Raw genomic sequence first — 24,519 nt, 5'->3', positions numbered from 1 at the left:
ATGTGGTTGGAGGAGACGAAACAAACAAAAGAGTGCCCTCGATGGATTCTTATGTGTGTCGTTTGATGAATTGGCGCAGTCAGGACAACGTCATTCTAGAATGTTTTGAGCTGTGTCAATAATCCATGGTCAACATATTCGCAAAGGTAGAGAGCGAACGACTGCGATTCTCTGAGACAAACAGAAGCGGTTCGAGGAATGATAGCGAATGATAGCAAGACGCTATCATGAGTAACACCTACACAGCCTTTGTTCAAACGACAGCACGTGTGTTCAAACAAAAGAAATGCAGTCTTTAACCCTCCTGTACTCGCGTGCAAAATCATAACACGTATACTCGCGCACGGTGTCACAGACCGAAAATTGAACTTCTCTGTAATGTTGCCATTGTGTATTTTTCAGGCTTTATTGGCATTTATTTGAATAAGAGGGTGTGATTGCATGAAAAAAACTCCAAAAAATATGTTTGCTTCATCTTTATTATGTTTTAATAGTCATCTAATTCTGCCTCCTCAAAACAGAGTAATTTTCGATACTCCAACACAAATAACGAAATTCGATTTTTTCACTGTTATTAATTAAAAGTAAGCAACTGAATATAATTCATGGAAGTACAAATAGCTATAAAATAACATAAAAACGTATTAATCGATTGTGGTTTCATTGGAGTAAGAATCAGAACATAGCATAACTGCATGCCCGAAACAAACATATTTTTTACATTTCATACAGTTGTTGCGTTTTTTTCGGGTCTTTTATCAACGAGAAGAATGTATAACAACCTTCTATATAATTACCAGATGATAAAGGTTCTGAAATATAAAGTTTGCATATTTCTAATATTCTTTGTCTCTGTATTCTTAGTAAACAAGAAACTAATGCCTTTTTTTTAGATGGGGCATAAAAAGATGATATAAAAGGATTTCTAGAAACTTCTTTTTTTCTCGTTTTCTTGTCGATATTGTCCATTATAAATAAAATATCCCCGAAACTGTAACTGTTAAAAATTACCATAAGCCACCGATTAGTTTATAGTTTACTGTTTACAATTATTCCACAAGTGAATTTTTTTCACAAGTGTGTATATGTATGACCATTATATTTTGCGAATAACTATACTAAAATCAAACATTTATATTTTGCTTTTGAACGTATGAATCTAACGACGAATATATCGAAGAATAGTTAATATATGGATGCGTTCAATCCAGTTACAAAAGGGATTGAAATCAAATAAGAATAGTCTGGTAATGATCTTATGCATTATACGCAATAAATAGTCCATGCCACTAACATTAATTTATACATTTCATTCAACAATATTCTAGAATATGAAAAAAGGTACTTGTCCAAAAAAGTTACTCCTATACTCGCGTCGGTGTGTCAGACCGAAAGTGTTGAAAAAGTGGCACACGTCCCCTTTGTACCAACACATGCGATACGCTAAACGATGACGAACGACGAATAACGAAGCTAGAGAGAATCGCAAAGTCGTAGTGTTGATATTTTCTCAGAAATGAACGAATTATTGATTTCTCGGTCTGACAGACCAATGCGCGAGTATAGGAGTGTTGATGGGCTCTATTACAAAATTACACGTATTTCGTCCAACATGTTGCTGAATGTATACAAGATTTATAGAAGAATCGTTAAGTTCGGACTGTTATCTAAGTATTTAAACAACATCGAGTAATGGTTTTCATCCAAATGTTATGCAATTTAAAATTATTCTCGTGTCTGCTAATCTGATACAGATTAAAATGCTCCACGAATACGGATTACTTATTTTGAAGTTTATTTTGCGCCGAGGCAAGGTTGCTACATTTCATAGCACGAATGATCAGATTTCTGATTTCTTCACACTCAGGTTCGGAAAGTTCCCACGGTCCAATGCAAAACACGGTCAAATCTTCACGTATCTGCTCGATATCCACGTGGAATCTATCCTTCATCGATCATAATCAATTAATTTTATAGATCGTTGAAACATTTGAAGCGCGTTGAAACATGTATGTACATGTATTGCAATACTTTAGTTATTTTTTATTCAACAGTCAAAATATTCACTAGAAGTAATTTATATGGCAGAACAAAGTTTGCCGGGTCAGCTAATCATGCTATAATATTCATCCAAAAATGGTGCTATTTTTTGGATACTAATTTTCAGTTTCAATGAAAACACATGTAACTGTTCATTTGAAATTTGTAATTATGCAAACTAGAAATAGGCGATGATGTTCAGTTTTTTTCCATTCCGATTTTCAATTTTTTAAATCGATTCTTTGTACTCGAAAAAATTGCGAAAATATTTTTTTTTCATTTTTTTCGTAGATTTGTTTTTAAGTGTACACCGATTTTAATCTCATCAAAGAGTACCTCATAAATTTAATAAACATAATGTCAACATTTGAATCTCGTTGGATCATTCATTAAGCTTGCTGATAAAGTCGGTCTGATTCTTCTATGATCTACTTCCGAACAAATACGTACAGAATCAGATCTAGCGGCAACTATCGAGAGGCGCAATTTACTGTAACCAATGGTATCCCATGTTATATAATCTCCTTGAATAAGTTCGATTACTGAATACACAATTATTGTACTTACAGACATGCGAATCACTTGCTAACCAATAATCATTGCAGATGTTTCTGGAGAACTTCGGAATTTCCTACATCAAAATATTTTAACACTAAACCGAAATCTTCAGGCTATTTGAGGAATCTATCAAATGCGAATATCCTACAGCAGGGGGTTTCAGATTTTTTTATGGCAGAGTACTTTTTATGGCAACAACATTAGATGGAGCACCTGCATTTTTTAATCAATAAAACAAATTCTACTTGCATTGACATTACCCAACTGGGAACAATTCTATTCAAGTTGCGTGTCGCAGTTACTATATGCACTGTGAAATTGAATTACAGATTTCTTTTTCCAATGTGGGTTTTCGAGCGGAGCATTTGCTATAACTTCGCGAAGCACCATTTGAAAACCCCTGTCCTACAGTATATCCAACGGTGATATGAGTTCCAGCCGAAAGGTTGTTTTCTAGAACTCCAAGAAGAGAAATTCCACGCCAAATCAACCGGCCACTACCTCGACTCTCTCCGAATTTTTGAAACTTTATACATATGATAACATATATCTAACATCACAATTTCCATTATCAAATGACCAACTTCAATTACGATTGTTTTTTTTAAATAGCGTATTTCGAATCATTGAACTCTTTTGCGACAAATTACAACTCGAAATCTAGATGTCTAATAAAAATATGATGCATGAAAAAGTTATTGGAAAATCAATGATCTATTTCGGAAAAATAACATTTCAAATACACTGTTGAAAAATCTTACTCTTAGGCTTCGAAAATCGTTTGCGATGTTAGGTACAGCTCGGATATACAAACAACAGGCTTTGTTCCCCGCTTCGTATATTCATTTGGTGCAACAAAGGCGAATACTGTCATACGGTCAAGAAACACGCTTTGAGTGTATTCTGAGTGACAAGTTCTACAATATTTGTGACCACAGTACAAGACAGAAGAATGCTCTTTGACGAGAAATTCCCCGGTCGCTCTAAAGGGACAACACGGATATTGCATGAACATTGAAGAACGAGATCTCGCCACAAGTTCCTCATTCATTAAGAACATCATTACTCATTTTTTTGAATTTATATTTTTGAACATGTGGTTGGAGGAGACGAAACAAATAGGAGAGTGCGATCGATCGATTTTATTGGTGTCGTAGAGTGATTCTCTGCGGTCAGGACAACATCATGCTACGATGTCTTGAGCTGTGCCAACAATCCATGGTCGACATATATGCGAAGATAGATAGCAAACGACTGCGATTCCTACGACACAATCAACAGAAGTGGATTGAGGAAGAATACATTCACATGCGGGACGCTATCATGGGCAACACCGACACAGTCTTTGCTGTTACCAGGCCAAAACGTCTGCATTGTCACGTGTGAACAAAAAATATGAAGTCGGTAATGTGCTCCATTACAACATTACACGTATTTCGTCCAACATAGTGCTGGATGTTTTTGGTTGAACGGCAAAATTCCATATCTATGAAGCAAAAATAGTAATGAATGTTCGATTGAAATAAACACGCTTTCAAAACAACAATTATAAATGGTAATAGGCTCTACCGTATCAAATATGTGTTCTGTGTAACAGAGTAACAACAATTTATAATTACTTTCCGGTCTATTAATCTGATAGAAAGTAAATTGTTTCACAAATACGGAACGGTTTCGATTTCAAATTGGTCTGTACATTATCTTCAATAAAGTTGTTTGTGGTATCTTTAGATTCCTAATTCATGCACCCAACAGTTATAAGTGTAGCCGTTTGTCTGAAAGACGCGTATTTTTATATTTAACAACCAACACATACCAACGCAGTTATATGGCAGAATAACGTTTGTCGGGTCAGCTAGTAATCCAATAAAATTTTCTGTCGCACCGTTTTTATTTCATGAACTTCTGAATAGTCTGACTTGATCCTCGGGTCCAAAAAAGTAGCAATTAGGTACCTAGGATCTTCTCCTGAGTAGTTCAAATGTCTTCTCTTATAATACGAGCCGTACGAAAAGCCAATTTCAAAAATTATAATTATCTAGCCTGAATTTATGCTGTTGACTCCTCTTTGGCTATATTGGCAATATTGGAATCGAGACCTCAAATTACATCCTATATGCTCTTTCTCGGTGAATGCTATCTTTTTCTCATTCTTTTCCTATGCTTACGAAAACATCAAATAATTCAGTTTATTCGTCTCCGAAATTTCATCTCGTCGCTTCCTTCATTGTTCGTTTTTGACGGCACGGTTAGGGGATAACAGATTACTCGAGTCAATAAACAATCTGAACGTGGGCGTTCGTTCGTTTAGATAGTACTCGATATTAACACTATTTATAATTAAGAACGATTTAAACCCTCCATATTATATTTGCATGATCATTTTGACATAGGACAACGAGTTCAATTTCGATACTGGGGTGTAAGCACCAGGTTTCGAAAACAAGAGCCGTGCGTTTGGAGTGCAAGATTTTGAGCGTTAACCTTTCGACTGACCGAAGTGGTATGAAAATCTCTTCATTCGGAAAATAAAATGTTTACAAGTTATATGTTTTTTACTGATTGATCCAAAAAACTTGTTTCAATAGCTCAAAAACTGCTTCGAATCGAAAATATTGAAATCTCTATAGAGATAGATATCCGCGTGAAATTTCATTTCAGTCGTGATTGGTCTGCGTTTGATGCATTATGCATTGTGTGATTTCGCATACATTTGAATTTTTCCGTGTTCTATGTGCAGTTTCGTCGTTCTCCAAATATTTGTTTATGCACCAACATGCTGAATTATCTCGGATATACAGGAGAGGCCAGTACTTGTAATTTTTGGTTCCTCAAACGGTTTCAGAAGCCCATCTCACTACTCCATAACGCCTCTCCGTTGTATCGTAGAATTAGTGAGTGTGTAACTATCTATGATAGTTTTTATTGTGGTGAAGTAAGTGGTATCTTCTCTCAGATTATCGCCCTTGAAGACAGTTCTACGTTTTTAAAAATTGGAATAATTGATTGGTGTTTTTTACTAATTTAATTTCGTAGTAACATGAAAACATGATATTCATTCTATTTAAGGATATTCATTCTAAAAAAAATAAATGATCTTCCTTTATTTTTATGTAGAAATATGTTTATTTCTCTAAAATGAAACCCTTTATTCGCTTCATACTCACCTGCAGTTTCTTCTAGTTTAGTATTCTCAAATAAAGACAGCCGGATATTCGGCCATCCGGTCTCGAAGCTTGCCGGATATCCGGTATCCGGTCAAACTTCTATCCGTTTCATCACTAGTATAAATGCCACACATAAAAAACGTAGTTTCTATCATCGTTTTTTTGACGTAGAACTACGTCTTTCAGGAAGGTGCCAAATCAGAAAACAGGTCACGTTTTTATGAAATAAATTAACGTTAATAACTATTTCCACTGTGAACGAATTTTCATGTTTTGCATACCAATCGAATCGGAAATTTTAAAAGATTTGTTTGATATGCTATACATTACAATTCGTTAATTTCTAAACGGTTTAAATTCATGAAAACTGGAAGAACTTCCTTTTTCCCCATACATGTGTTAGGCCGATTTGTGTGCTAGCCCTACCCGTATTTCGAATGCTTATAACTTGAAAATTTCTTAACAAATCGGAAAGATGTTTGCATCAATCGATAGAAAATATTTCTACGCGTCTATCACAATTAATAAAATGTTATTTTTCATGAATGGAATATGTTTCCCTAAAATGTACTTTTAAACTGAGAAGCCTGAGAAAATCGTCATTTCAGATACTAGAGGTGAATGAACTTTCGCGGTTCGAGAACTACGTAAACATGAGATGTGCAATAATTCCAGAGAGAAATATAAAATGCAATGATCGTTTGACAATTTTTCCGTTCACTTGTTTTGGTAGTCCTAGGCATCATATTAAGCGTTAAAGGACGTTCATAAAATTTATTTGTGACGAAGAACATAATGTATTACAAAAATTTCGATGCATTCTAAAATAATATTCGAAGTGGTAAACAAGTGGATTGCGTAATATAATTGCGTAGTTCTACGTCGAAAATATGCGATCGTGTCCTAGATACAACCCCTCAAAATTTTTTCAACAGCTTTCAATATTTAATTATATAGATTTTATGACTATTGCTTCAAACGGTACTTTCTTCTACGTGTAAGGTCTTCGTGATCGAAATGACTGGATAACGTTTATAATCGAATTCGCTAGTCCATCATTCATACAAAATTAATGATTTTATAATTAATATAAAAGTGAAACTATATAAATTTTTCATAACTTTGAAACAAATAGTACGCAACGTCGCTCTCTCTCTCTCGTTTTTTCTCTACAATATAAGTTTTTTATACGAGTTTTCGGATACCAATTAATGCATTAATTTGACCATTATAATAACGCTTGTCAGGATTATCTGGATTAAATAGGATCAAATATTGCTGTAAATAATACATTTAGGTAAATGTTACTTCCGGAAAAAATATTGCATTCGGGTAAATGTTACATTCGAGTATATGTCGCATTCGGGTGAATGTCGCTTTCGTATAAATGTCACATTCGAGTATTTGTTACATTCGGGTGATTGTCTTTCGGGTAGCTGTCGTTCGGGTAACTGTCTTTTGGGTAAATGTGACACAATCGCTGTTATCGCATGAACCAAGTCAAGAACATATTTTTCGACAAAATGGCGGCCGTTTCAAGAAAAAAAGCTGTTTAAAAATATTATGATTTTTATTGATTCATGCGGTTGAGAGCTGCATACAGATTGTATTCGTATAAGCTCGACATAAATCGGTTCTGTAGAACTTGAGTTATCGTGTACGCCAGTTTGAAAAAAAACTAGTTTCGAGAAAAACGCGTTCAATGTTTTGTATCAAGATCGTACTAGATTAGATACCGCATCACTAGAATGACTATAATGGGTAAATAAAGGGATTTTCGAAAAGTACTTTCTAGGGTTAATTCTCGAATGCCTAAACTTCAGAAATATGAGGAAAATCAATTTTCATCGAATTTCTAAACTAGAATAGCCCCTTAACAGATGAAAATCTTTCACAGTACTTATTGCGAAAAATGGGTGGGTTATATATAACTATAATTTAACCGCAAGGTTGACGTGGGACTACCTTAACTTAGCAACCACTTCAGTGAGCAGAAGATATGAAGGCATATCCTTTAATGCAATCTTGAATAACCGAGCCAAAGCGTTATGTTCGTACCCGTTCTTGTAATCCGTGTTAGGAAACACTTTTCGGAGTGTAAAAAAAACATGCGGGTGCAGAAGTACCTCCGGCTTGCATGAGTCAACACCTTAAACTTCTACTTTATATACTATAGAGGATTTAAACCAGAAAGTTCATTCGTCTCTAATGTCTGCACGATTTTCCCAGGTTCCTAAGTTTAGGAGACCGTGTTAAGGAAACATATTCTAGTTTGCACGAATCCAAGCGAGTACAAAAGTACTCGCAGGATGCATTTATTTGCAAAGCCGATTTCCCCAGACATCTTGATTTTGAAGTCTGTGTTGGGGAAACACATTTCAGTCGAAACAAAAACACCCCGACCTGCATGTAATTTAAATGCCAATTTCCCTACGCTCCATGGATTTGAAGTCTGTGTTAGGGAAACACATTTGAGTCGGAACAAAAATACCCCCGACTTTCATGTATTTGCATTGCAATTCCGATTTCTCCAAGGCTGCTTGGTTTCGATGGCTGTGTAAGGGAAACCGTAAATCGGGCCAATCATAACGAGGCAGTTAGGGCGTTTAGATAACGCTTAACATTTTACAGTTTTTTAATTGTTTATCTAATGAAAAATAACATTTTATTAATTGCGATAGAAGCGTAGAAATATTCCCTATCGAGTTATAAGCATTCGGAATCTTTCATTTATTCCTGCATGTTTTGTGTTTAGGTTTTCATTTTACCTCCCATATGCTCCGGTTAGACGTAGTCCCACGTCAAAAAAAAAATTAGCTTCCTAGTACTCTTCCTAGCTTCTATTGCTTTTGACGTAGGATTACGTCTTTCGGGAACATATTGGGGTACAAATTGAAAATCGAAAATCGAGCACATCGTGAAAATTGTCCAATTTCAAACGCTTATTGCTCAGTTATTTTATGATGGATTGATGAAATTTTTGCGTCACTCGATTTCGACACTCCAAAACAATTTTTTATATTGCTGAGAATAAAATATGTCATGAAACTAACTATCGAACAATTGAAAAATCTCAACCTCTATCCTAACGGAAATACCCACTTCTGATTGGTCGAAAACATCAAAACCAAGCTGCCTGAGGGAAATCAGCATTGCAAATACATAAAAGTAGGGGAAGCTTTTGCTCCCACCGAAATGTGTTCCTTAACAGAAACATCAATACCAAGCTGCCTGGGGGAGATCGGCATTGCAAATACATGAAGGTAGGGGGAGCTTTTGCTCCCACCGAAAAGTGTTCCCTAACAGAGACATCAAAACCAAGCTGCCTGGGGGAAATCGGCAATGAAAATACATGAAAGTAGGGGGAATTTTTGTTCCTACCGAAATGTTTTCCCTAACGGAGGCATTAAAACCAAGCTGGCTGGGGTATATCAATATTGCAAATACATGAAAGTAGGGAGAACTTTTGTTCCCACCGAGAAGTGTTCCCTAACAGAGACATCAAAACCAAGGTGCCCGGGGGAAATCGGCATTGCAAATATATGCAAGTCGGGGGCATTTTTGTATTGCAAGTATTGCAAGGTGAGTGTTACGATTATGCATTATGTGAGTGTTAACACAAGTAATGCAATCTGCTGACAGAGCACAAGTAAACTTGCTTTCCGTGATAAGAGAAAAATACTTCCGTTCAATTATGTATCCGTGCACGGTGCACCACACATCATGCTTTCATGCACCACAGATCACCCGATGCCCGCTAAGAGAGCACAAGCGACTACATTCTGTTTACAGCTGAGAGTGGATGACGTCCACTAGAAGGTATTACACGAAGAGAAGAGAGAATAAGCATTGAATGTTCCCCCTCCACGTTTAGCATTCAAGCTTCGAATGCCCGGCATCACAGTGTTGGATGGTTCAAAGGGAGTATTGTTCATGAATAAAAAAAATTAATGAATGGCATTGGTTTATATTCAGTTCTTTCAATATCCAAGCACTGCTGTAAGCACTGGTGGAGTGAACAAACAATACCCAACAACCAAACGAAACGGCCCTTTTCAGGGCCACCAAATCATTATCAATGAGTTTAAATATGTAATTCTTTAAACATATCCAAAATCAACAGATAGCCTAACGAAATCCTACGTCAACTATACGATCGTGTCTCGGACACAACCCTCCTGTGACTTTTTTTTTATTATTCTGTTCACATGTTTATTCCTTAGATCTTCTTTTTCTTCCTTCTTTTTTCGAGTTGCCTCTCCTGATATTTCAATTTATAAAAATTCAAATACATTGGAAAAAATTAGAAGCGAGTCGCATCTCGCATCTTGATTTTTTCATTGATTTTCGAGAGGCTGAAATTTTGTTATTAATAAACATCTGGAGATGCGATGAAGTGCTCCTCTACATTTCGCAAGATCAATCGGGAAAGAAAAACGACCGAACGTATTAATATGAAATTTTGCAAGGGCTTTAAAGGTAAAAATTTACCCTATGACATTAAGACTTACAGCAAAATTTGAAAAAAATTACACAAGGTTTCCTGAAACACTACTCTCCCAAATAATGATAAGCCCTTCTACAGCATCCATCTATTATTCTATATACACCAAGAATTATCACCAAAACAAATAATTTTCACCACTTATGAGTGCACAGATTCACTCAAGTGAGCTCAAAACTATAAAATCAGTAGCAAAATAGTACCAAACAATGTTACACACTCTCCCTCCCTTCCGAATGGGACACAACACGATAAAATCAGTCAATCATTGTTCGAATCATTCTGCCACCGTTTGCAAGTAATTACGCGTGAAATCCATCTAGCCTCCGATGTAACGCATTGCATCAGTCCGGCTTAAGCAGGATGTTCTGGAACACAAAGCGCACAAACCTTTCTGTAGACAAGATAGTCAAAAAGCAAGGGAAATTCATAAAACGGGAGCCAAGAAACGCTAGAGAAAAAATGATCATAATTGTCCGATAATAATCATGTAATAAATAGATGAATTATGATCAAATTTGACTTCGCGCGGGGAGCCCATGGCCGAGCGCGCTAGACAAGCGATAGGATGCGGATAATACCGCAGCAGCATCAGCCAGTAAGCCAAAAAAAAAAAGAGCACCCAATCGAGCGCCTGTGGCGGAGGGAATAGTCGTTACTGGGGGGAACACAGGTCAAAAATCACAGCAGCAGACCAGATTCAATTATTTTCCAATGAATAGTAGTGCAGCAGGGTGAGCGAAATTGGCTGCTTCATTCATAATTTTTTTTGAATACGTGTGTATTTCGGGCGCTCTGAGATACGACGAGGTACGCTACTTGAACTTTTGCCACGGCAAGGTGTTGATGAACCCCGCCGATGCCGATTGAGTGAAATTTGTAACGCTGCTGGTAGGCCAAACAACGAAAAATAATGAACATAATTACACCCCCCGAAACGATGGCTCCCTGAGTGAGTGTGAAGATTTCTTTCTTTTTCTCCTCCTTTTTCGGAAGACAAGTGAATCATTGATGAGCTACAAAAAAACAACAACAAATGGTTTATTTTTTCGACTATTAATCAAAACTACTGGATAGGGTTTCACTTCGAGGAAGGAATACAATGAAACGTGTAACCAATTCTGAAGTTTCAACAAGGCTATTTTTCTGCTGTTGGAAACTGATTTCCGACAAGCTCAAATCAATCAAAGCGTCTTTGTTGATATGCATCAATCACAAGTTTACTCTACATGCAGCATATTCCACGGATGGATTTCCCCGAGCACATCTCGGAAGGATCCCGTCTCCAGAAATCTATGTCGTTTTGCTCAAATAAGTCCACAGACTTTTCGAGTGAAACGCAGTCCCACTGCGTTCCATCTGCACCCACAAACTCCAAATCCTTGAAAGTATCCACCAACTGATCGGCCGGCATTTGCACGAATTTGTTACCGCCAACCACGAACAGCTCCATCTCCGGGAAGTGCTTGAACACGGCAATGTCCAAACTTGACAGCTCGTTTTGGGAGATGTCCAGCACCTTCATCGATTCCTGTGTTATCATTTCCGATGCTTTGAACTCGGGAATTTTGCAGTGTGAGATGTTGAGAACTTCCAACTCATCCAACAAGCTTGTCAGCTGACCGAAATCCAACTGTTGCAGATCATTGCGGGAAATGTTCAAAGATTCCAAATTGTTGAATCTATAAATTGGCGAGATATCCGATAGTCGGTTGTTGGAGAGCGACAGCAGATTTAGGTTGTACGAGGGAGAAGTATCCGTGGCAATAGTACTGATCTGGTTGTCATCGGCGATCAATGTGTACAGATCTTCGGTGACCCTAAGGGATGTTAACATATTTTTCGAGATATCCAACTCGATTAGCGTCTTCGAGAAGCTCATTTGGGGTAGATCGAAAGTCGTGAATTTGTTATTTCCCAAATTAAGGACCTCGAGATCGAGACAGTCCCGGAACAGATTGGAATCCAGCGCGGTTAACTCATTATCGCTCAGGTCAACCTCGTTCAAATTTCTCAAACCGTAGAACAACTCCGGATTAAGTGAAACTATGCTATTGTCAGCCAGGCAGAGGCTTTCCAGCGAAAAGAGGTTCCTGAAGATGTGGTTGTCCAGCGAACTCAACTGGTTGGATCCCAAGTCGAGTTGCTCCAAATCAACAAGGTTGTCAAAGATTCCCAACGGTAGGGAAGAGAGCGACATGTCATCCAACTCCAATGTTTCCAATTGTAGAAGTTTGACGAAAAGATTAACATCCAACGTTTGAACTTGGTTTTCGGACAGAAACAGGTTTTCCAAATCATCGAGGGCATCGAATACTCCGACTTGGAAATTGATTATACTGTTGTTCATTAGGTTGAGTGTCCGCAGATTCGGTAAATCGTTAAACCAACTTTTATCAACCGCTTTGAGCTTGTCGTTGTTGTTAATCGACAGTACCTCCAGCTTGCGACTAAACTGGAAGAAATCACGGGGCAGGATATCAAAGTTTAGTCCGTGTAAGAACAACTCCTCCAACCGAAGCGCATATCGCAGCAAATCCTTATCCAAACTGGCGATCTCACTCGGACCAATACTGAGAACTTTCAAATTTCCCAGCTGATGGAACGAATCAGTACGAAGTTTCGTCACCGGATTGAAATTCAGATAAAGGTTTTCCAAGTTCTCCAACCCTCTAAACATGACGGCATTCAACTCACTCACATGATTCGAATCCAAGTCTAGTTTCTCCAGCGAAGATAGTCTGGAGAAAGGGCTTCCCGAAATTTCAACCAGGCTCGTATTTTCCACCGACAGCGATTCCAGTTTCGATAGATCGCGGAACACTTTCTCGTCAATTCCACCGATTGGGTTATCCCTCAAATCTAGAGACTCTAAGTTGTGTAATCCCGCGAATACGTTTGCTCCAAGCTGATCGATGTTGTTCTCACTCAAATCCAGCTGCTTGAGATTTCTATTCTGCGAAAATGTACCATCCGCGATCATCTTAATATCGTTTTCATCCAGGTACAGCTCCTTAAGCGATCGCAAATTGCTGAAAGCATTCGCAGGAACATCCGTGAGCTTGTTGTCAGATAAATCCAAATCTTTGAGACCCGTCAGTGAGTTCAGAACGTCGGTATCGATTTGAGATATTGAATTCCCAGCCAGCTCAAGATCTTTCAAGCTTGACATCCCACGCACCGCCTCTGGAATATCCGGGAACTTGTTGTCATCCAAATCCAGCGATTCTAGTCGTTTGAGATGCTCAAAAGTGTTCGTCGGTAACTGGTTGAAGTAATTGTCCGAGAGATCCAAATATTCCAACGATCCAACATTGAGTGCTGACGACTGAATCGAAGAAAATTTATTGTTTCTAAGATACAACTCCTCCAAACTTGAAGTATCTTGGAAAACCCCGTCCTCGAAACCCTCCAAATTGTTATCACTCAGTGAAAGTTCCTTCAGTCTCCTCAGGTTGGCAAAAAGTCTCCTTGGAACACGATCGATAAAGTTGTCCTCTAACGTAAGGGACTTCAACTGGGGGACATCGTTGAAAAAAGACTCATCAACTGTCTTGATCAAATTATCCTTCAAATAAAGCTTCTTCAAACTAGTCGCACCTCGCAGTGTGCCGGCTTTCAACTCCCGGAGAAGGTTATTCTCCAAAAACAGCTTCTCCAAACCACCTAAATCACTGAAAACACCTCCCTCGAGTGACCCGATGTTGTTATCGTCCAGATCTAATATTTCCAGCCGTCCCAAGCCGGCGAAAGCACGAGCGCCAACCAAACTGATTATGTTTCCCTCTAAGTGAAGCGTATCCAAATTGCGATTATTCACGAACAAATCGTCATCCAAACGAGACAGTTCGTTGAACTGTACGGAGAGTTGTTCCAGCTGGGGCAACCTCGAAAACAGAGCCGGTTGTAGCGCTTCGATGGAGTTGTTGTTCAGCACTAGGGCTTGCAGTCTGCTGTTGCCCTCGAAGATTCGGTCATCCAACTGCTCGATGTAGTTTTCCGTCAGAATCAACTCCTTGAGGTTCGTCAGCTTCGCAAACGTTTCCGGTGCGAAGAGTTTCAGGTTGTTCTCCTCCAAATCAAGTTCGGCCAGGTTTACCAATGGTCCGAAAGCGCGGGGGTCAATTGTTGATATTTCGTTCTCTTTCAGAACCAGTTTCCTTAAGTTTGTAAGACCTACAAATGCATTGGGATTCAAAGATTGGATGAAATTGTAGCTCAGATACAGTTCTTTGAGGTTTCCAAGATCTCGGAACAGATTACCCTCTAATTCTTCCACTCGGTTATGATCCAAACTCAAATCTTCCAGCTGAACGAGCCCTTCGAAAAGCCGCACCGGAAAAACTCTGATTCTGTTTTTGGACAACTTCAGGGCGTCCAAATCTCTACAGCCCCGGAAAGTGAATTCCTCCACCTCTGTAATTCTATTATTACCAAAATTTGCTTTCGTCAGTTTTGTTTCCTTAAACATATCGTTGTACAGTTTCAAGAGACCGTTTTTCTGAATCTTGAGAAATTTCAGCTCCCTAGCTTCAGCGAAAGTTCTCGGCTCGACTGTTTGTATCTCACATTCCTTCACTGAGAGCGCCCGAACATTATCGTTGTCGCGAAAAAGCGATGGCGGTATGATTGGAAAAGATGAATCCACGAACTCTATATCCAAAAAAGGCGTTGATCCACCATCGATCCTCATACTGGACACAGCATCCCGACTTCTGTAGTTCAAATTTGCCAACTTGCACTCTTTTTTCGCAGCACGACAGCTGTATATGCTGTTGTCATAATCAGCTCTCGCAAACGCTACCACCAAGAGTAGCGGCAAAATGCTGTTGAATAACAAAAAAAAATGATTATAAAACTTTTCCGGAAATCTGTCGTATTACCTCAACTTGAACATTTTGCACACCGAGATGCAATTATTGGCCTATTTCACGGGTGCAACAAACTCAAGCCCTGTCTGGTCTCGACAAAATTTCGTAATAAACTAAATTCAAACGAATCGGTTTCAAAAATACAAGCTGAACGTAGAACAAACCGATGCCAGCTGGCGAAAGTGACACAATCTGCATCCGCGAGAGAGAGCATCTGAGTGCAAACCTGTGTTGCGCATGATGTCGCTGATGTAAATTGAATACCGCTGAATACCGGTAACCACATAGGTGGCCTAAACCGCTATATCATAATCCACAAGTCGGCAACGAGAATCCTTCCATTTTTCTACCAAAAACACAAACAAAACATTTATGCCACTTGCGAAGCGTGTATTTACACCGACCGGCCAAATTCTGTTTGGGAAATGTACAGAATCTCACCGTCCACACCGTATTCACAGTGACACATTTGGCCTCCCGCAGCCGGCCTTTAGCTGTGTAAAAACGAAACTAATTACCCTTCCGGAATGGAAAAAGCCCCACAATTAGTGACGCGAAGGTTAACCGGTCAGCGAGCAGCGTTTGATGAAGTCACGCAAAGTTACGCCGCAACGCCGAACGCATGCGCTACTGTTTTGAAGAACGCCGATTTCGACATTATCCGGCGATTGCGCGCACATAGAATGGGATGATGCTAAAATAGAAAAGCCGCGTTTAATTTTAATTTTCGAGCGTTCACAATGCCTAGCGTCATGACGCGCCGCCTGTAAAAATAACTATGTGTACGGTTGAATTTCTCTACAACAAGACGTTGTTCCTGTTGCCCTGGTCGAAACAACTGAGAAGCCGGTACACTCCGAATATCAGTGCTGTCGAATGAGAAAAGTTTTCACAACAAAGTATAATATATTTAATCAGATAACATCTAAACTATGAGTGACACATCTTTTACTAGTTTTCCATCGTACTAATTCTTCCACGTCGACCAGAGCCGGGGGGCAATTCCATCTGAACCCCTCCTATCAGACCCATGAACGACTGAGCAGGGACACAGATTTACTTCTTTTCCTGGGGAAAACATGACCGGAGAATTTTGGCCTCACTATATCCCTACGATGAGAATTGTATTGAACCCAGGTCGACTAAGACGTGAGACCAGAGATGCCAATCATCCTCATTTTTCAGGATTTCCCAGGCATGCTCCTGATTTTTCCTGATTTTTATGAAATGACTTTTTGCTAAATCAGAACAAAAAATATCCATAATAAATTCCCTGGCAAAGTTTTGCTGGTTGTGTATGAGAACTGCCATAATAGTCTACATTAAAAAGTTTACCGGTCTGCGCTCATATAATGCTTACTTTTTCCTTCGTTTATCTTGTTCGCGATTCCTTCGTTTATCTGTTCGCGATTTCGAAGGTGTGTATCAGAATGATGAGAACTGTCATAATAGTCTATACTAAAAAGCTTTCCGGTCCGTGCTTATATAAGGCTTATTCTTTCTTTCGATCGTCATCTCCGTGTTCGCGTTTTCGAAGGTACAGTGTCGACATTTTTTAAATTTTGAAGTTAACGTGAAAGAAAAATACTCTATCAGAATCATACGCCCGAAGGTGAATTCGAGTCATTATATATTGTATTATTGTTATCGATGTATTTCAATTGTCGTAGCTATATTATCACAAATTACAATCGAAGAACATGTAGTGTTGAAAACGCCTTAAAAAGGTCAAGCACAAGCGGAAGTTTGCTCAAATATTTCAAAAATCGTGTTCCGTAAAAATATAAATTGTATGTTGAAGATTATGTTAGTAATCATTGTTGATTTTTCCCAGAAAATCGTCCAAGTCAGTAGCTTCCTGAAGAAGAGTTGATTCTGATGGGGAGTTGATTCCGAAGAAGCAATCAGTTCAGAAGGGGCAATCGATTCTATACCCAAAGTTTAGCACATGTTATGGCATCCCGATTTATTACATTGAATGAGTCGAAAAATAACAGAAAATGTTCCACTCCCCGCCCAAAATTTGTTTTGACGTAGGATTACGTCTTTCGGGAACATATTGGGGTACAAATTGAAAATTGAAAATCGAGCGCACCGTGAAAATTGTCCAATTTCAAATGCTTATTGCTCAGTCATTGCATGATGGATTGATGAAATTTTTGCGTCAATCAATTTCGGCACTCCATAACAATTTTTTACATTGAATAAAATAATATATGTCATGAAACTAACTATTAAACAGTTGTAAAATCTCAACCCCTATCCTAATGGAAATACCCACTTCTGATTGGTCGAAATTGACGACACATGTGGCGGTTCCCTAACAGAGACATCAAAACCAAGCTGCCTGGGTGAAATCGACATTGCAAACACATGAAAGTAGGGGGAGCTTTTTTTCCCACCAACATGTATTCCCTAACAGAGATTTCAAATCCAAGGTGTCTGGGAGAAATCAGCATGTAAATACCCTCGTGGTCGATAGTTTAACTAATTACGCGCACAAATGGATAGTGCTCATTGTAACTAGCGTGGGGATTGCTGATTGCATACGTGCTGGCGAATAAGTTGGGAGTGATGAACGAGTGTTTTTTTTTTTGTTATTTTCGATCCAATAAGAATCTATCGATGGGTTGATTGAAGAATGATGTTTCAATGAACTGAAAAGAACTTATGCTTGATAGAATAAAAATAAAATTTAAATTTGAAACTTTTATGTTGGTTGCTTCGTGAAGTTTCATATCAATGACCGATCATGTATTCTAAAACTTTTAGCACAACTGTAAGCGTAAAATTGTATATGGTAGCTATTGTGTTAAAATGACTTGAAATGTGAAACGATTTTTTTCCCCCAAGAAAAGTTCATACGACGAGCAAAATTGGAAAAATGAAGGAATATTCGAAAAAGTGATTTCGCATATGCTCTACATATCGTATTGGGTGCTGTTAGCCCCAATTGAACCTCAAGGCGATTAGCCCAATCACCTTGAGGTATGTAGCATCGTTTTCCGTTGGGTTTAAAGCGAAAAGGAAATGGGTTGAATAAACACTCAGAAAATAAAAAAATTATAGATGATATAGACGTTTTACATTTCAAATATATTTTCTCTATACTAAAGTAACACTTTTTTTCTGGTGAGAAAACTTGTGTTCGATGATGATAATTATGTTATATTACATTGATCAGCTTTTTTCTTTATTTCATCCATACATAACACAAGAGCCATCTCGTCCAGGACCACAGAGGGCGGCTTTGGTACGTGATACGCACCATCTAATGACTAATCACCATTCTTCTATCATTATTACTCGGTTATGGACACTGGTGGAGTGAACAAACAATACCTAACAACCAGTCAAAACGGACCCAAATCATTTTCGAAGTGTTTAACAATGTAATTCTTCAAACATATCCAAAATCAGCCTAACGGAATCCTACGTCAACTATGCGGTCGTGTCTTGGACACAACCCTCCTGTGACTTTTTTGTTATCAATACCTTCAAACATTCACGTTTTCTTTCTAAGTGCAAGTTCATGAATCCAATCACAGAATTTTTTTCTCAAAAATCGATATGAACTTTCCGGGCAACCCAATATGAGCTATCCTGATTTATCCTGATTTTTTTTTCATTCTTTCTAATTGGTCAACAAAATAGCTGGCAACCCTGCATTTCATGCATTTCACTTATTTTTGAATAAGTGGATGCAGTGTTGCATGATAGTGCATTGGTTGAATTGATATTTAGTGGATGTTAAATCAGTGCGTACTAAAGGTTGACCACGGAAAAAATCCGGACACACAAAGAATGCAGATTTCATGAGTGAAAATGTCACTGAATTACATTAAGAGTGTATAGAATCAAAAAAGGATTTTTATTTCTGGATAAATTCACTTGTTTACATCATGACGTCACCGTAATAAAAAAAAAGGAGAAGGGCCTGAGACTAGGGGCACGGACGTAAGTTTGACGTAGGACTGTGATTGTTCGGATCACTTTTTTAATGTAATTCATTTCATTGTTCAGAAATCTGTTACTGTAACACTTTTGAGAATCCAAATGGTGACCCTCATGGACTGAAAACCGTCAAACGAGTTGTAACGAACAAAAAACAAATCTAGCTTCTAGCAAAAGGTTCAACTGTCCAACTGAAAATGATTAGTGAATATCAGTGTGACACGGTAAACAATAAAAAAAGTCATCATTACATTGAAAAAAAACACATGAAATCCTAAATCTGTTTTATTTTTAATGGATAGTTATGGTATTGTGATTCATTCTTATTATTAATCTTATTCTAAGTCATCGGGAGTAGTAGCTATTTAGGTGAAATAATATTAGTTATATTAGAAAATATCACCTAAGTATCGATGAATTTGTAACAGTTGCCACAACTGTTTTCATCATGTGATATTTTTGAATTATTTATTTACTTATTTATTATTGGTGTGCATATTTATTGAGTGTTGTTTATTAATTTCTAAATTTATTTATTTACAATATTTTTGTGTATAGTTATTTATTTATTTATTTATTTATTCATTTATTTATATGCTTATTTATATACTTATTTATTTATTTATTGGTTAGGATAGTTATTAATTATTCAAATATCAAAATTTAAATTCACAAACTCACACTGAAACATTTACTGTGTACCTGTACTGAGTCACATCCGAAAGTAAACAAAAAGATACTCCAGAAAGTATACTTAAGAGCTTGGATTTCCCATCCCACCTCCCTGGAGCTGGGCGAAAGCTCAATCGCCAAAGTTGTTCGGCCAATGAGTGTCTGTTCGCGCAGCGCTTACTTTCGTGGCCTTGAGTTTGGGGAGGGGAATGAGAAGGTCGTATTCAAGGACGGTTAGTTGAAGCAAGATGCACACAAGGGGATGCTTTGGGGAAATTGTCTTCGGCTGAGCTTGAGCTCTGAATCGCGAGATACCCTGCGGTTTATCTGAGGACTCCAATGGTCTTCGAACATTTTGCCAAGAACTGTCCGACATCGCGGAACCATTGTGTGTTTTGTTCGCGATCGCTAATTGTAAGTTCTTTTTATATAACGTGAAGTCTTTGTGGTGATAAAGTTGAATTGTTTCAGTGCCATCATTTGTTCCTAGTTAGCAAACAAACGTTCAATAAAATTTAACGAGCAAAAAAAAGCGACTACAACAGGTACATATATTGTATAATTTAGGGACATTTTTCTAACCGTGAACAAATTGCTAAAATAGGGAAATTTCTCTTGGCGAGACCCGACGAACCAAAACGGGTCGGAGAAAAGACTGCGCCGTTACCATCGCGCCTTCAACAGACCCGCTGGTAGCTATCAACCGGCGGAGAATCCGCCACAAAGAAGCAGAAGGAGTCGGTGAGCAAATTTGTGTCCCCACCGCACTCCCCAGGTACCCTGTTTGGTCCATGTGCACATGTGATGTCCCTTAGATCTAAGCAAAGTTAAATGTACAAATAAATTGTAAAAACACGGCGATTGGTCCTCGAAAGAGGTGGTGCTTAAGCCAATCGCTTAAGAGAGGACGGGTGGGAACGCTAATATCTTAGCCTTCTTCGAGCTGGCCGTAGGTTCCGGGTTTGTCTTTTGAAACCCGGTCCGCTACAAATTAATGATTGTCTATGGACTTGCAGCCATCTTACTAACTATCTACATCACCCTCATTCCTACACATTGACTGGATGTCGAATTTATTGGATAGAACGAATTATCGCACACAATTTTGTGTTGCATACAACATTCACGGCAACCAAGCTGAAAGAAAGCTCGCAAAACATACCTCTTTTATTCGTTGAAATTTTCACTTGTTTTACTATTCCCACTGTTGAGGTCTCAGGCGAAAAAAATGCTGGATAAATTTGCCATCTTATAGTAAATATTGTAACGTATATCGCAAGAACGATTCTGCGTAATATGCATTTGAATTCCCTTAAATTTTCGTTACATTTGTCGTAGAGTGGTAGAAACCAAAGACGTAGTCCTACGTCAAAAACGGGGCAAATATGCGCCCGGGGCAAAAGAGCGCATTGGCCTTTTTGAACATAAAAAAAACGAGCATAAAAATTCGACAACAGTGTATTCGATTGCTACATTATAACACCAGCAGCTCACACATGTAAACAAGATTCATTTCATGAAAGTGGAAAAGTAATGAGGTAAAAAGAGTATTGTGATGTTTTGATCTACTTTTTCAGTTTTGAGATGACGATTTACTTACCTAAAATAACTGAGAAGTTCGAAACTACACTGTCAAGGAAACCTTCATTCTATAGTAGATGATAGTGCGTGTTCGTGTTTGTGAGAAAGTTCAAGAGCTTTTTTAAAAATTCGATTAGTTCAAAAATTGCTTGTGGGGCAAAGGTGCGCAGTGACTGTGGGGCAAAAGTTCGCAGCAGAATTTTACTCTCAAAAAAATTATAAAATGTTTTCAACCAAATTTTTAACTGGATCCGCAAGAAGAAAACTGATCTGAAAAATGCACTCCAGAAATACTGTCCGGCCGACAGAGGCTTTGGGAGGGAGTCTCGAAGCGTCGGATTGCGGCAGACCTCGGTATTTCTGAATCAGTTCTGGATCATATCAGATAGTGATTTAAGATTCGAATCTTTTTTTTTACATTTCTACTTCTGCTGGGATGTGTTAGCGAGCCCTTAGAGCGGTTCAGATAGGTATTCACGAGTGAGCAGTCTGAGGATCTGGCGGACCACTGCAGGGCACTGGACAAAGCTCTCTATGGTATGACTCTCAAAGATTTACGGCGTCTGTCGTTTGATTTTGAGCCAACAACCTCCAGCACGAATTCAACCAAGTTGCAAAACTGGCCGGAAGTGATTGGGATTCTAGCTTCATGAGGAACCATCGTCTGTCTCTTCGAACCCCACAACAGCCCAACGAAGCAACAGCGCTCCAAGGCAAATCGTCGGAATCCTCAGAACCGAAATCCAAGATGAGGAATAAAAATAAACAACTGCTTAAAAATAATTCAAAATGAATTTCAAATGAAAATTGTTTTTATTTTCACCATATATTCAATTCATTAAAGGTTATGTTTCGTTTATGTTTAGGTTTTCACAATGAACTTCAAATAAATATTGTTTTTTTCAACAATGAGTTTCAAATAAATCAAGTAAAAGTAAATATGTATATCTTGATCCATAAAAATAAAAATGATTTGGTGTCCGTTCCTCACGATTTAACTCAATAACGGAGCAACGGATTTGAACAGTCAGTATCAGGATTGATGTGTCTTAGTCTGCATCAAGTTTATTTGTCCAAACAGAAATTATATACCGCGAGTATAGATTACGTTCGAAATGATTTATATCAATATATCAATTGTGGGGGGACGAAGTTCGCCGGGTCAGCTAGTTTGTTAATAAAAACGAATTCTGTTTCAAATGATGGACATTTTCGGATATCTTATATTGTCAGTCTCCTCCCTCCCAAAAATTTCCACGTGGTATGTTCGACCATAACACCCACTCTTCTCCACCCATAAAAAACCATAGAACACCCCCCTCTTGCCTACTGGACGGCACCTACACCCTCTAGTAATAATGCTTCTCCCGCTTCTGATGATAAAGCATTGAGTTTTGGTATAAGTCATCTCAGAAGTTCAATTCAATAAGTGCGCACTTTTGCCCCGTACAGTGCGCACCTTTGCTCCCACTATGGGGCAAAGGTGCGCATTTGTTTTTTCGTATTAAAATTGGTGTTTGTCCAATTACATTAGTATTGGTATTTAAATTAAGTAATACCAAAATTTTAGTAATTGATAAAATTTTAATTGTAATGTAATTGGAATTTGTCCAATTACATTGACAATGAAACACAAATTACATAAAACTCGGAGAAATGCTTGAACTACGTTTCGAAGGTAATATATATAGTTACAATTTGGTAAGCAAACGAATTTTTTTGCTTTTATTTCAAGAGTTATTGGACGACATCAGTTAGGTGCGCACCTTTGCCCCGCATTACTCTACCCGACTGAAACACGAAGCTGGGCTGATTGGGTTTGGGATCAATGCGACTAAATACATGCTAGTAGGAGGGACTGATCGCAACAGAATTCTTCTTGGTAGTAGTGTTGTGATCGACGGCGACGAGCTCGAGGTGGTAGAGAAATTTGTCTGCCTTGCACCAAATCATTGTCTGCCAATGGGCTCCGCAAATCGTTAAGGTCCAACAAACTTCGACCTCGTACGAAGTGCATTCTATCTTCAAGCATTCATTCTATATACAGAAAAAAATGTATTTTATTTGTTATAAAAAAATCGGGAACTACTGTTCGAGCAGCTCTAAGATTTTTTTTATATGTTACGCATTACGATTCTCTAGTCTGTAAATGGTAACAATTAATGTAGCGGTGAGGAACAATTTTTATATTCCACTGCGATTCAGGCGTGCATGAATCGCTCACTCGAAATGCAAATGCTGTGTTCGTTTTACGGATTCTGTGGAGAGAGGAGATATTGAAATCCAAACTTCCCATGTTTGCAATTGTTGGATATAAAAGAAGCCATACGTGATTCATATTACACAAACTCGCATCAGCTAGCGAACAGTCAACAGTCTTTCTTGATGCTGATGTCACACACCTGCCTGCCGTATAGAGTAATGCGGATCCAAGGTGCGCACCTAACTGTTGTCGTCCAATAACTCTTGATATAAAAGCAAATAAAATTCCGTTTGCTTACCAAATTGTAACTATATACCGTTCTGAATCATATTTCGGACGCTTAAGGCATACGATGCAGAAAACAGATCTAAACTTTATGCGCAGGTATCATTTGGTAAATATTTTTAATAAATTAGTTCAATATGCTTTTAGCTTTCTACTCTGATACCTATTTTATTGGAAACATAAAAAAACATCGAATAAAATGCTTTTCAAATGAAGCGGATAAGAATCAAACTTCGGACACTTTAATTTGTAGTTTTTTGGACGAAAATTACATTACACTTGATTATATTTTATAGTCAACTGCGAAACACTTACCAAGCAATCACAGTAAACTGTTAACGATAATGAGAACTGATAAAACACGGGCGAAATTCAAATATTTATGAACGGGTAAATTCTACGTGCTCACGCTAAGCAAACGTCAAACACAAATGATAATGAGTAGTGTTGTCAGATTTTCGCCGATTATGTTATAATTCAAATGTAAATAGTTCTCATATGAAATGATAGTGAAACCAAGGGATTATTCTGAAGAAGCAATCATGCTATTAATTTTATAGTTATATCATCAGTGCAAATATTTCAAGATATTAGCAAAAAGTGTCCGAAATATGATTCAGAACCGTATATTACCTTCGAAACGTAGTACATTTCTCGAGCTGTGTTTGTAATTGGAAGAATACC

General features: G+C 38.1%; 1 protein-coding gene across 1 annotated transcript; it reads right to left on the bottom strand.

Moving 5' to 3' along the window:
• Positions 1-11,286: 11,286 nt before the first annotated feature.
• On the bottom strand, positions 11,287-15,589 carry LOC129769783 (protein artichoke-like). Its single transcript, XM_055772250.1, has 2 exons — positions 15,153-15,589; positions 11,287-15,095 (listed from the first exon to the last, which is right to left on the bottom strand). The coding sequence occupies exons 1-2, from the start codon at positions 15,164-15,166 to the stop codon at positions 11,495-11,497; spliced, it is 3,615 nt and encodes a 1,204-aa protein (XP_055628225.1). The 5' UTR covers positions 15,167-15,589; the 3' UTR covers positions 11,287-11,494.
• Between the last annotated feature and the right edge of the window lie 8,930 nt (positions 15,590-24,519).

Source organism: Toxorhynchites rutilus, chromosome 2 (genome assembly GCF_029784135.1).
Source record: "Toxorhynchites rutilus septentrionalis strain SRP chromosome 2, ASM2978413v1, whole genome shotgun sequence".
Taxonomy (NCBI): domain Eukaryota; kingdom Metazoa; phylum Arthropoda; class Insecta; order Diptera; family Culicidae; genus Toxorhynchites; species Toxorhynchites rutilus.
The sequence above is the reverse complement of the archived record's forward strand: the minus strand, read 5'-3'. Positions and strand labels throughout refer to the sequence as shown.